This window comes from Lingula anatina, chromosome 2, assembly GCF_051362555.1.
Source record: "Lingula anatina isolate TDL-2025a chromosome 2, LinAna3.0, whole genome shotgun sequence".
In the NCBI taxonomy this organism is placed as follows: Eukaryota; Metazoa; Brachiopoda; class Lingulata; order Lingulida; family Lingulidae; genus Lingula; species Lingula anatina.
Genome location: NC_141768.1, coordinates 17111419 through 17126059, shown reverse-complemented (window position 1 = coordinate 17126059; position 14641 = coordinate 17111419). Strand labels below are relative to the sequence as shown.

Below are 14641 nucleotides of genomic sequence, written 5' to 3'. Positions count from 1 at the left end.
TACATTCAATATAGACATTTTGATACGTAATGTCAAATGAAAAAAGAGTGTTCAGAAAGCGATTGAAAGTATGTAAAATGCAGGTATATCCGTAACGATGTATTTTTTACATCTATTAAATTGTTCTACGTTTTGCAAGTTGCAAAAAACGTTTTCCCAGTCTATGCATTCAATACAGACAGATAATGTGAGTCTGTAAAATGATTCAGGGATCAATTTAGGATCCTACCGGGATTTAAAAAACCTCCCTACTTTGATTTTATCCAATTAATGATACTTAATACTTAAAAGGTCACAAAGGTAAGGTTCCTTCTTTACATATTAAAATACAACCCTAAAGATTGTATAGACAGAAACACCTCATTTTAAATTGGAATCAGACAAAACGATGACTTCATGCATCTCTAAATCCTTCTCGACTGATTCATCAATTGTTATCAGTTTAAAAACGTGATCTCATTCATATAAATATTCCACTTCCTTTGTGTATCGATTCTATGACCTCATGCTGCAACATTCCACCTGTCTGTTAAATAATTCCATCTCATCTTTCTCTTGAATATATTCAGCGCTGTGAAAAGTCCTATCCTATTCTACAGGCGGTCTAATATTGGATACACAACAATTAATTTAATTATACTACTATTACCCTTAATCTGAAAAGATCCCGGTATGAATCCAATTTATTGATTAGAGAAAAGTGTCACTGCATACTTGTGTCTTCAGGGGAAGTCATCAGTTATTATAATTAATGCGCTAAACGGGGTTAAGGGTATTCAAGAAGAGAAGTGAGATTTCGATTCGGAAGGTTTTACAATTTCCTTTCTTTATGAAAGCACTGTTAAGCATATTGATTCATTTCACTGTATACAAGAATGAGTCAGACGGCCGATGAAGCACAAATAGGATAAGGAGTCAAAGTTTGGCATTGCGATTTTATGATACGAAAAATGTATTGATTTTCAAGGAACTCAATGTATGACTTCAGGGGAATAAGACTATTACCTTGACTTGCTCTTGTTGTTTCTTTATCTGGTCTGCACTTTGACCCGCCGCGTCTAGTCCCTGAATCTCGGATTCAACATCGGTAAGCCAGACTCGCAAATCCGATTGGACGTCGTTAAAGTGACGAACCAATGGTGACGCATCTTCTAAAAGTCGCAACCTATCTTCGCTCAGCTTACAAACTGAGTCAGCCTGGCTTCGAATTTGTTCCAATCTGTTCTTCACGTTATCAGCCTCTTCGCTGGTGGTGTCTCTGAGCATCACATTGCATTTATTTACCAGATCTCGGATTCCGTTTTTCTTTTGATCCAATTCAGCATGTAGCGCCTAAGAAAAGAAAATCGATAGATTTGAATAATGACTTTCCCACCAACAAATCTAGAAGAATTGGCAAGAGTGTGAGAAAACGTGCAGCAACAATGTGAGAATACCGAGAATACACAAATGTCACTAATGAAGGTGAGTTGTATTATTACTAAAACTGCAATAGTCAATGACAAACGCGTCTTGGAGCTTCGAACATCGAATTTCGTGGAACCCTCTACGCAAACAATATCAGGTATAAATATATAGTGACCTACCTGTTGGTTTCTTAACTGCACACTAAGAGTCTCTGGCTCGATACTGATTGGGTCGGAGGTGTTAATTTCTGCTTCAGCTTTGTCCAAGAACTTGACAGCTTCGTCGATTTCCTGGAGAGCCTAATAAATACCGAAAAAAATCACAATTCTTAGTATGTAATAATACACTTCAATGTGCTATATTGCTTGAACAACCAAAAAGCTAATAAACAGCATGGAGTTGGCATTTGAAATATCATTCTACACTGCACAACGATTCTAGTATATCAGCCACAGGGATCCTTATATACAGCTACATATTAATGCCAGGCCAAGGTGTACTGTGGTTCAATTTGACACGCATATCTTTCCTAATCCTCGCCCGAGGCAGCCTCCTGTGCACGAAAAAAAAAAAATAGATAACATTCACTTAAATCCCAAATGACACAACTGCTGAGCAAATGATATGACCAGGAAAAAATATGAACATGCAAGAAAAATATGAATAACAGGTAGACAACTTACTTCCATAGAAATGAGTTGCACCAACATTTCTGTCAGACTGTGCCATTTTGCATGGACGTCGGCGATGGTCTCTCTTAAACTGTTCTTGTCACCTGTCTTTGGGCTGTCAACAAGCTCTTTTCCTGTGTGTTTAATTTCGTCCAAATCCGTTTGCTTTGCTTGCTTTTGACGATACAATTCCTCGATTTTGTCTTTAGCGGAGAAAGTTCCGATTTCAGTGGCCTTCTTTAGTACTCCAACAGTGCTTCCAATCCATGTTTCAACCTGCTGCACCGATCTTTGAATATTACCCATTTTACTCATGACGTCATCTTGGTCGTCTGCCCGCGCTTTCATCGCCTCTTGGATTTTCTCAAAACGATCGTGTGCTTCGTTTAGTTTACTTTCGGTGCCGGGGACACCCTCGGCCTGTTTGGCAAGTGTCTCCATGTGTGTCCTACGATTGTTGATTTCAGACTGCAAAACTCTGTGCTCCTGGAGTTGCTGGTTCAGGTTTTCCTTGTTAAGGCTCACAGGTGGCAGACATTGAAGTCGGTTCTCTGTATCTTCTAGCCATGTTAGCATCACGTCAATACCATGGGAGATGTCCTGGCTTTGCACGAGCATTTCGTTGAGCTGGGCATTCTTTTGGTCGTATTGGTCTTGGATAGCGTTGTATCTTCCCTCCATTAAAGCAACTACTGTTGCTATCTCCTGTGCTTTATCTTTTGTCTCGTTGCTTTCTAGGAAGTCAACCAATTCACCGCCAACACTTTTAAGATCGTCCACCAGTTTTCCTTGTGATGCGACATCCGCGTTATAAATTGACAAAAGCTCTATCTCTTTTTGTATCTTCTCCGGCTCAGGCTCTACTTCCTCTGGCTTGACATTAGCAATTTGTTCCTCTGTTTCAGGGAACCAGTCTTGTAGCTCAGCTTGGATTTCTTTGAATTCTTTACATTTTTCGACGGTATCTGTGAGCTGAGCCATCAAACCCATGCAGTTTGTTAACAGTGCTTTATACTTTTCATTAACGGCTTGTAATTCTTGGTCGATCACTCGAGCTGCTTCGTCGTTCTCGGCCCCCGAGTTGTCTCTCTGCAGGTGAATGCCCTCACGGAATACTTCAAGTCCTTTTTCATAATCCTAAAAACATGCAAAAGAAAAAAAATATCCGATTAAATACTTCACTGGCACACACTTTGAATATCGTATATATTTTCAGATAATATTACAATGCCAGGTTGACATTTGAAGTTTTCCAATTTTATGTGTGTTCTACTGATGTGTTAGCAGTTATTTGGAACTGTTTTTCATATTTTCACATTATGTACAATTTTGTGTTGGAAAAGAAGTGTATGTGTGTGGACGCACACTTTTAAGCGAGCTCAGCTGACTGAATAGGCTGAACACTGAGCGCGTCACTGGTGTCAATTTTACATCCTTAATCCCACTTCTCTTCTCTATCATTATTCCTGCTGAATCAATATGCATTGTCTGATATCCCTCCAGACCGCCTTGAATTTCGCAGACAGCACAATCAATACGTAAATTCCAAGAACGCAAGTACAACATTACCAATTACAGATTGCCGACTGACAACATTACAGCCATCATCAGAAAATAGACTCATGTGGGAATATGTGGCCATTTGTGAGCTTCGATGTTCTTTTGATAATAGCCATAGTGAAAACAAAAATAGCTACATTTTGCAGTCGCTTTATAAAGTTCAGACATGGTTTCGTTATCAGAGTACTCGTTCAGTTACATTTAGTAGTGATCGAAATAAAATCTTGTTTATCACTTCTATCAAATGCCTTTCATACCTGACTGTCATTTTTGAATTGAGAACCTTCATTCATTAGTTCGGACAAATTGCTCTCTTTCAACATGGCCTCATCAGCAAAACTCTGAAAGTATAAATTGCGATTCCTTTTTTAAATAAAAACGACACTGCACAGTGCAAAAAGTCCATTATACATAAAACAGAGGTTATAGAATCTTGTGGAAAAATATTTTATTGAAATTGAAAATAACGAAACGGATAATCAATTTCATTTTCGCAGAAATACCCCTAAGTTTTCATTGACCAGGATTAACCGATCGCCTCACCTTAAAAGCTTCTGAGTGTTGTTGCAGATTATCTAAATCTGTCAGAGCTTTCTGCATTTCTCCAATGGTCTGTTCTCCCTGGGTCAGCCACTCATCAAAACTTTCTAAGTTCTCGTAGAAGTCTTGAAGCTGGTGCAGCAGAGCCTCCAGGAGTTTCATTCTAGCCTCCGCCTGACTGTATACCTAAACAAAAGAAAAGTGCTTCATAGGCAAATGGTTTTGAAATATTTTGATGCAATATCACCCAAAAAAATCAAGAAATGCGGACACTCCTTCAGTTATCAAAAATACATCAATAACATAAAGGTATTGTGAAACTTATAACAACTTTCTAAAATTTCTTTTTACACATTATCAATCACAATGGCTGTTATTCGTTGAAAGGCCAATTTTAAGCCATAATTTTAACTGTGTTCAGTATATAGCATTACATGTACACGTATATCTGGCGGAATAAATTTAAATCAGAATGATGGAATGATCCCTATGATTTGTCACTGTTGTAACCTAACGACTCAATGAACATACATTCCTCCTTCACTTAACACCTCAAAGCCTCTATAACACAATATATCGCAATAAGATTCAAGGGACTGGACAAAAGTATTTTTTCGACATAACAAACAAAAATATACGTATACGAGAAAAGTTTACTTGAAGATAGATGGTACGCCGAGAAACTGTCCAAAACATTTATGACACAAAAGGAATTGTGTTGGATTAGTTTTGAGTGCAATTTGTCAGCCAATGGGTCTCACATACCAGAATATAGCCAATGAAAGAAACAAGAGATCGCTGCAAGTTTCTGGCACTCTGCGGAAATAGAATTAGTAAAATGTTAGTTTGAGACAATTTTCAAAATCTACAGCCTTTCCTCTCATGCCATGCAGAACCTTGCTGCAATCCCTCTGCCTAAACTGTAGGTATATGCCTAGTATATTGGTTACAATTTTTATCATGCATTTTTGATGATGTTTTCTTATCATGTTGCCAAAGTTTTCATCGCTTGGACAATAAATTAAACGTCTATCATGCATTCTGTAAATCGATGGGATCTTACTTTCCTGTTAACGAACTGCTGTTTTAACATATAATTCAGCTCGTACCAAGGCCCTATCCCTCATAATGCTTATGTCAACGAGCACCATGCACGAAATGTAGCAATGCACTGTGTGAACAGTACATCTGGTCCACTATTTTTCACACCAAAAGAATGAATAAAAGTTAATCTGATAAAAATCCAAATCTCTTTAAAATTTCTAAATATCACTATAACGAGAACCGTTACCATGCTGAAAACCGATCCTCTTTGCATATATATATATATATATATATATATATATATATATATATATATATGTATGGAAATGATCTAATACAAGGAATTCCATAATCGTATATGCTACGCGGCCACGCGCACCACTTGCAACAAGGTGGGATCCCCACAAAAGCGAATAAAAGTGACAATATAAGCCATTCTCCAGAATCCAGCACTGTAACACTAAAATATTCTACGTAAAACAATATCATGTTCAACATCTCCATCAGTTGTTTTTGAACATTTTCCACCACAAGACCATTTCCGTTTCTTCATGCAAAAAACAAGTAACATTGAGAAAGGTAAAAGCTACAAGGCACGTGGTGGTTTATTGCACGAGTCACTTACGATTAGGACTCTTACTCCGAAATCACAACACAAAAACTTCTCAATTTATGTTATTACCCGAACCCCAAACTAAATTTTACTTACCGCTTCGAATCGGAGCTTGAGGTCCGATGTAGCAAAACGCAGTTTCTGGTACTGATGTTCTGATGCCTCGTCTCGACTTGAATTCTTTGCATTTTCCAGGAGCTCTTGCGCCTGTTCTAGGAGGAGCTCTATAGGGTCCTGGTGGTTTTCGACGTCTTTCAAAAGATCCTGTGAGAGAAAAAATGGTTAACGTGGACGTACAAATATCATTATTGATTCTTGTAAAGTGTCAGGGAGAAAGAAAAAAAAACGATGAATAATAGATATGGCACAATAGAACAATGTACACAAGGCTTGGGACAGCATACCAAACATTTACCAAATGCAAATGATATTTTGCTTTGGACAAAGAAAATGAGAGATGCAGACAAATCATTATCATCTGGCAAACAAATAGTACTTAAAAAATAACAACAACATACAGAGTAACCCCAGAAAGCATCAAAGTGCACTGATTTTAATAACAGTAGACCTATTAGCGCCTATAATCTATTATGTAGGGAGCAATCACATAAAGAATTATATATATATATTGTCAACGGTCACCATCTGAAACATCCTCAAAGCTATAGTGAACTCGTTAATGCATGCACAATAACTGATTATTTCCGACTCCACTATCCAAATAATGTTATCAAAATAATGCAACGTACATCGAATGTTAAAGCCTTATTAAATCTACAGTTATATTACATATTGGAAATTTAAATTAAAATGCAAAGGAAGACGTGCCCATTCTATGTCGTGTATTTCAGTTAAATGCCTTACCTCTTGATCGTCAGCTTGTTTTCTAAGCTCATCTGAATCTTCTGACGGAGGTTTCTGCATTCCCAATTCTACTTCTTTTTCTCCTACCCACTTCAGTTGATACGATATATCCATGAGTGTCTTCAGAGACTCGTTCACCTCGGGCAAAGAGAGAGTCCCAGTCTTTGGGTCGTAGCACAACACAGTTTGCGGAGATAAAAGGTTCTCGTCAAGAGCTTGCCTCAGAGTCATTTCTGGTCTACCTGGTATTTTCAGGATGGAGTCGTCGTATGCTTTTCCCTTAGCTTGCAGTTCCTGCAGCGTGAATCTCTCCTCTATGAACTCCTCTGGATTGATTCTGGGGTTGATCAGGTCTCTCTTTGCCGCGATAGAAATGCTAATATCACGACCGGAGGGGTCAACAAATTTGCCAGTTTGGGGATTAAACTGCCCCTGATCTATAGACACAGCCAGCGTGACGACCTCATTGCCAATTTTATCTACAAAAAATACATAATTTGGATCGAAATGACCATTATCCACCGCCTCTTCAATTGTCATTTTTTGTTTCGTTTTAGGATCGACATAATTCCCGTCCTCGTCGAGGAGTTTCTGATCATGCATGGCTCCAAGTGACATGGCATCCAGGGCCTTGAAGATCTCCTTGGCGGTCTCGGTGGCTATATTTCCAGAGGTCACGGCCTCGGGGATTGCCACACCAAAGCTCTCGTCTTGATCAGCATTCACGTAGGCGACTTCCGGGATGTCCAACAGACCGGATAGCACCGCCTCCTTAACGGATAGGTCTTGATTAGTAATTGGGTGTTTAACCCCGGTAATGTTGGTATCCATGTGAGGTTCGAGGTGTTTTAGTATGTCTGTGCGGTCCATTATAGCCTCCGAGTCCACACGGGGGTCAATCAGTTGTTTTTCAACAGCAGCTGTAATTGACAGTTCATTCCCGGTGCTGGGGTCAATAAACCGACCCGTGTCCTCATTAAATTTCCCATCACTAATAGCGCGACCGAGACTGCTGACTTTTTGCTCAGGGATGTCGTAATAGTAAATTTTGTAGGGATCGAGGTACCCGTCGGCAACTGCTGAGCGGAAGCGCACTTTTAGCCCCGTGGTTGGATCGACAAAAAGGCTCGTATGAGGATCTAGTTCACCACTAGAGAGGGGGTTATCGAGACTCCTAGCCTCACATTCACGGAGAATCTGGGTGGCAGTTTTCGGGTCAACGTATCCCATCGCCACCGCCTCTTGAAGAGTGTACCGATCGCCGTTATTTGTGGCGTATTCCAACGCTTCTAGGGCCATTATCTTAGCCCGTAAAGCCTCTTCAAGGTTAAGGTCCCGTGAACCGTCCACCCCGGATTCTTTTATACCATCTATGGTCATGTCCATCTCATCTTTCAATTTGTGATAGCTTTTGTCTTCAATGGGCTGTTTTCGTCCCTCCTTAGGTTTGCGTAGTTTGATGGTGATAGTGTCGGCCGAGTTGTGATTAGCGGTGGAATCTATAGGTTTAGCCTTGATGAAACCACGCATTATAGCCTCGGCTATCATAATTTCCATTCCTGTGTCCAGGTTCTTATACACCCCTTGCTCTTTATTGACGATTCCTGAAGCCAGAGCCACCTTTAATGAAACATCTTTCTTCGTGCGAGGGTCAACAACACTCATGATCAGATAGCTTTGGGTGATGAATAAATCATCTTCATCTGAAACGTGACCGTTTTCAGCAGCTAGTAAGATAAAGCCATGCTGGACTGCTTCATCTATGCTCATTGACTCCCCAGTTGTAGGGTTGATGTAGCGACCCTTCTTGGGGTCAAGTATCCCAGCGTCCATAGCGTCATTGGCGTTCAGTTTTTGGTTATTCCGTGGGTCAACAACAGCCGAGATTTTATAAGTCTTACCACTTCGGGTTTTAACTGTCTTAATAACCCCAGATTCAGACGTTTGCTGTAGTATTGTGCGGTTTACATATTCCACAATGATAAAACCTCTGTTCATTGCCTCTGGTATTGGCATGCTCTCTCCGGTGACAGGATTTCGGTATACTCCATCCTTACGGTCCACAATACCATCAGCGACGGCGCTGAAGATGCTTACAATCTCATCAGTCCTTGGGTCCAGCACACCAGTAATAGAGAAGGTCTGAGATTCTCGCATGAAGTCAGACGAGAACATCTCCTCCTCAATCGTTTCTAGAGCAGACGACACCGTCATCATATCGGATTGCTGTTCTTCGTCATCATCCTGCGCCTTCTCGAAGATGATCATCAGTTGTACCTCATTATGTTCTATGGTAAGGGGAATATCCGTATCGAGTTCAACGTGCTTCATCCTAAAAAGAAACGCATGCCAAATAAATATGCATGGAAAATTGTTTGCGTGCACGTAGAACACAAAACGACCCTAATAATAAGTTAAAAACGAGTGAAATGACAACAAATATATATCTAAATAAAATCTATCTACCCAAGTGTTTTTATTTGATTGAAATTTCGATAGTATTCCGTCAAATCTCACATTTTAAAATAAGACTTCTCAAACATTTTCATTATTTCCATTTTTGCAAAATCGAAGTTTCGGTGCATGATGAAGTGTAGAACTCAACTTCCTTGAAATCAAATTATCGCGGAAATAGACAAGAGTGACAACACGCACTCACCTCTCGATGTACCCATTAGAGCACCAACGTAATTTGCCCTCGTCATCAAAGCAGAGGTAATACTTGGTATTGCTAGACTTGTCCACGGTGTTGGTGTAGTCATCGGCATATATGGCCAGCTCCTGGGGATCGCAAATATACGTATGACGTAAATGCATTACGGCTAACATAATACAGAACCTTACAAGAAGGGTTCTCTGGTGTTTTTTAAGTGTCTTAGGGCCTTTAACGACTGATGTATTTTAGTGCACTATCAAAAGCGTCCAATAAAAATTAATAACAGCTGATGTGTTGGAAGTTTTTTCTTTTTAAGTTTGCTACCTAGGAAATATCATGGGTGTTGCCAATGTTGTTCTTTCAAAGGGACTTTTTTCTTTTGCCCATGACTCGAAAACATGTACACAGTAACAATAGCCGACTCATTTGAACCATTACATTTTAATTACCCTATTATTTTGTAGCTTCAAAGTTTACAAAGGGTGGACGGAAAAATCTGTCAATTCCAATCCTCGGTTATTACTCAATTAAAAATTCTAAATAAAAGTTAAGATTTGATCTAAAAATGGCCAATTATTATTTTGTTTGATTGCACTGCACGCCTATGCTTCAAAACGTACCTCAAACGTGTCTACCATTTTCTCGACTTGTTTCCACTCGACAAAAAATTTCGTGGCAGAATGGCGTCTACCTACAATAGATAAATGTCAAAAAATTAAAGCAAAAATAAGGCACAATTAAATAAACATACGATACAAAGCAACTGTGCTTATCATTCACGACTCCATATTGATTCCAGAAGAAATGAAGACCACATTTTTGTGCACTTATCAGCGTCCACTTTCAAAGTGTTAAAAACTTCAGCTGAAAAAATATTAACTGTTGGTAATTGGTCGCTGGAGGCCTATATATTCAGTCACTATACCTCTACTTCTAAGGACCTATATTCAGCATATATCTAAATCTGCTTTTAAACAGTCTTGCATCTTAAAAACTGCTTTTAACGAAGGTATATGCCTATTCTATATGGATGACATAAGGACAAAATATAATAGAACTAGAATTTAAAATATGACAACAGTTGCCATGACAACCGATGCTCTCATGACGTAGACAATTATACATCAGCGACATTCATCAATACCTGTTGATATAGCTTATATATTGCTGGAAACGATGCATTTGCAACACTTAATATTTAAAATAGAGCCGTGACTTAAATATTTCGTCAGTCGCTTCTTGAAAAATACCTAAGCCCGATCTTATGAAAGATATTTGAAAAGAATCCAAAGGAAAGAAAAGTGAACCAAATGACCTACTTAATACCACAACCAATCAAACTATTGGCAGTCCATAAAAAGAGGATATCATACCTTCGTCTTGGTCGACTTTTGAGTCTTGGAGCAGTTTCGCAAAGGAGTGAATACTGTGGAGGAAGTCTCTGAGGTCAGCTCCTCCGGGTTCGTCAATCCTCAGTTTTCTCAGCGAGTCTTTCAGCAATTTCATAACATCTTGTGTCTGAGCTGGATTCAGCACGCCGAGCTAAAATGTAGATCATTGGAATAGACAGACTACCCTTTCCTTGCTAAAGACAAGATCGATGTACCTCCTGGGGATTGCGCTATTTCAAATAACAACATTAGTACTGCTACGGCTTGCCTTCCCAATGTGAAATAAAGGGCGTTTAATGCATCGTCGTGCCTGAGCAGAGAGATTGGCCTGATGTTTTTTGTAATCTATTCTGGGAAATATTTCATCTCATTGTCTCCTAAGGGATTTTTGCAGTCTGGTAACGTAAACATGAATATGGAAGGTACAGAAACGAAATGCAAATGTACCAAATGTGTTTTGATTCCAGCAGACAGCGATTCAATTTGTGTGGGGCTACCATGTGTTCAGCATTCTTTAAATCAAAAAAAAAAAAAAAAAAAAAACTAGAAGTTCTATGAAGTGTTGTATTGTCTTGTCTACATTCCTCATAATCGATACCTCAACCGACGCAGGAAAAATAAATTATACAACGTTACCACAGCTGTCATGGAAGTCTTTTTCATTACGAGTTTTACCTTCAGCACACTTCAACATACATATATGTATATTATATTCATGCTTTTTGCAGACTAATAATAATTCCTCTTATCGACCCTTATTACTAAGTTTCAAATTCCCTTCTGCTATTTCCGTCCAAATGTGTTAAGGAATTAAAAGGGATCTCTGCAGAGAGTATAAAACTTGTTTATTTTTAAGATCATGAAAATTTCATACCATACCTCTGATGAATCAACGCCGTTGATCACCCGCGTTAGAAGACGTAGCGTCTGACTGCGAAGCGTTCTAAGACTGTGCTCCCAAATGTTAACCATCCTTTGGCGAAGACTGCAAAGAGCAATAAACATTGTTTTTCTATATCCCCATGGAATAACTCCGTTTATTTTCTAAGACTGGTGCGTATTTGATCATTTTGGTGCGAAATTCGTCTACTTGACAGTACGCCTAACTATGTGCATTGCCTAGTCAGTTTTATTCTTCACAGTTGCTGTGGATAATTTCACACCTCATTTGTTTTAACATCAAAAAGATAACACAGGGAACAAATCAAATGAGACAATACTTATGAGACAATATGTTCAGCATCCGCTAACTCGCTAGTACCAGCCAAGCAAACAATAAAAATATCAAGTGAATTTTTATTATCAGTATATTTTCAGTTGAAATTTAACATGATAAACCTACCCATTAGCCTTGTCCACGGCCTCGCTGTCCGGGGAAGGAATCAAGAAGAGAATGGCCGGAGCAATGCTTTCCACACCTGACGCACTTCGCACCTGTAACAAAGATTCCAAAACGTGGTACTTTTAACTGCTATCATACGTTTCTTGTTTTAACAAGAAAATCTTCAGTATTGTTTCCCGTTTTGTGTTACTGGTGTAAGCTGGAGTTAAAATCAAAGGCATCGTGGTTTATACGGTCTCCTATTTCTTACCTAGATTGGTTTTATTTATTTAGTAATTGAGATGAGGTCTTATGTTTATGTTACGCGATAGAGACTAGTCACCTCGCACTAAAACCACTATCAAAGTATTTCCTACCTTCCACTTTGTCCCATGTGTGTTATCCAAGAGTGTTACTTCATCATCCTCTGCGACAACAAACTAAAATGCGTAACAAAATGTTCCAAAATAGTTTCTCTTCGTTGCTATCAAACCCAATCATTATAAAAAAGACCAAGTATGATGATTTAAAAAATGACCCAGAGATTTTTATATTTGACACGGTGCGCTGGTAGTCTGATACAAAATTCTTGTACCAGAAATTTTTGCCATTTATATATTTAACAATTTGATCTTATATAAACCATTTAATATTGCATTTCCTAAGCTCAAGCTAAGGGATATATTGATTGAGTAACGATAATTAATGTTATCTAAGAACGTTGTTTTAAATAACATTCCTCTCATTTAGACAGAATCAATAAACCTACGTCTTTGTGTTCATATGCTGCCAACGCTTTCATCTTCAGTGGGTTTGGCGGCATTTCCTTCCTCCATTTCAAAGGAACAATCGTCCCGCTGCGCTCGAACAGCGTTTCCACTGTCGTCTGCAGTTCTAAAAGACGTCTTGTCGTTTCCTAGAAACAGCAAGGAAAATACAAATCTAAATAATCTTCATCTTGAGAATTAAAAAAAAAAAACTTTACAGGTCGTTTTCCTTGAAATCTGTTTTTGATATTATAAAAATGCATTAAAATTATTTGGGCTTATCCGTGATTAGGTTTCCGAAAACCACACAACTGAATACTCAATAAATGATGAGCACTAATAAAACAACAACAAAATCTCCCTGACAGAGTAAGGTATAAGAGCTAGATTTACACAGATGGCAAAGTTTTCCTATTATAGACTAGCATGACAAGTTGCATGTCCTTCAGAAATGGATGACAAATTACACATTACAGAAACCATTCATAATTGCTTTCAATGGTGACTACTACCTCTACGTGTTTCATTAAATTGTAACCTTACAGTCTCTTTGATACTACTGAACTGGTTACTCCTTTCGGTATAATTATTCATATTAAGTCACTATTTCACTCCTTTCTAATAACATGATCAAAAATTCAAGGCCAGTGAACTGTTTCAATAATACAAACCCGTGATAGCATAACAAGTTTATTTTTTCAATAAGTCTACAAAGCGGTTGGCGCAACGTTCACTATAAATAAGAGTTGCTGTTCTAAAACACGCTCAGTACTGTTTAAGGTCTTAGATCAGTTTATAGATGTTTCCTACTTTGATAGACCAACGATATTTAGATAGAATGTGCAGTGGGTTATGAAAGTAAATAGTTTTTTTATGTAGGAAAAACAGAAAACTGAGAAGCGACGTACATGTAGAGTCACCTCTTGTGATTCGATAAAACATCAAATTTTACTTATCACGCGCATAGCTTGTGATATATCGCTGATAATCAAATTAGTGCGTTAACTATCTTGACCTTCTTTTATTAATTACAGTGACATTTTTCTGAAAATCTAGTTAATGACTGGGTCTTCGTCACATTGCAGTGTATATTACCATCTTCAGTCGGAAAAAAATGCCCTGGATATTATAGTTAATAATACGTGAAAAGAGCAATTATATTCACTAACATTAACTATTTCAAAAGCTTTATTTTTGAAACGATATTTGCTGTCTTATTCAAATATAGATGGCGAGACACCTTAAAACTAAAACAACACAGACATCATGGTTTATGGCCGTTGGAATACGTACACGATCCAAAAAAGAAAAAAAAAACAGAAGCAGGCATCGGAAGAGACATCTGGCGGCGTTAGTAGCTAACTAATCCCGATGATTATTTAAATATCAATGCGCAAAAAAAGTTAATGAAAATAAAAACACACGACTGACTGTCATTCTTAAAATACTCACGCGTATGTCCAGAATTTGTTGTTGCACATTCTTGTTTTGTTTTGCATATTTTTCCCTGGTTGATTTTGACATCTCGCTGATGAATTGTGCCAAGCTATCTTCGTAGTGCTTAACCTCATGAAAAAACTGAAAAAGAAGTACATTTAAATAAAAACAACCAACGGAAAGCATGTGTCAGGTAAGATACAGGGATATTAAACAGAAATTATGACATATATGGCGTTAAAACAGAAATGTGAAATAAAGATCTAGTCGATAATAAAAGCGTGTGCCTCTCCATTTTTTTTCAGTCGTTTGCACTTTATTGCAAATTCTGATTTGACGTATTTCACTGTCCTGGGATTTCTTACCAACT

The 14641-nt window shown here is 38.2% G+C and overlaps 1 protein-coding gene across 8 annotated transcripts in view; it reads right to left on the bottom strand.

The window, feature by feature from the left end:
- The window catches only part of LOC106155850 (microtubule-actin cross-linking factor 1, isoforms 6/7-like), a 59491-nt gene that overhangs the window by 19122 nt on the left and 25728 nt on the right, over nucleotides 1-14641 (bottom strand). For all 8 annotated transcript variants that reach the window (XM_087003075.1, XM_087003068.1, XM_087003070.1 and 5 more), the window contains 15 exons: nucleotides 14287-14412; nucleotides 12837-12983; nucleotides 12445-12507; nucleotides 12089-12180; nucleotides 11626-11731; nucleotides 10729-10897; nucleotides 9976-10046; nucleotides 9359-9480; nucleotides 6700-9031; nucleotides 5932-6099; nucleotides 4182-4364; nucleotides 3896-3979; nucleotides 2091-3215; nucleotides 1587-1706; nucleotides 1006-1332 (listed from right to left, as the gene is read on the bottom strand). In XM_087003075.1, the coding sequence (XP_086859201.1) occupies nucleotides 1006-1332; nucleotides 1587-1706; nucleotides 2091-3215; nucleotides 3896-3979; nucleotides 4182-4364; nucleotides 5932-6099; nucleotides 6700-9031; nucleotides 9359-9480; nucleotides 9976-10046; nucleotides 10729-10897; nucleotides 11626-11731; nucleotides 12089-12180; nucleotides 12445-12507; nucleotides 12837-12983; nucleotides 14287-14412 (5235 nt within the window). The remainder of the gene's footprint in view (nucleotides 1-1005; nucleotides 1333-1586; nucleotides 1707-2090; nucleotides 3216-3895; nucleotides 3980-4181; nucleotides 4365-5931; nucleotides 6100-6699; nucleotides 9032-9358; nucleotides 9481-9975; nucleotides 10047-10728; nucleotides 10898-11625; nucleotides 11732-12088; nucleotides 12181-12444; nucleotides 12508-12836; nucleotides 12984-14286; nucleotides 14413-14641) is intronic.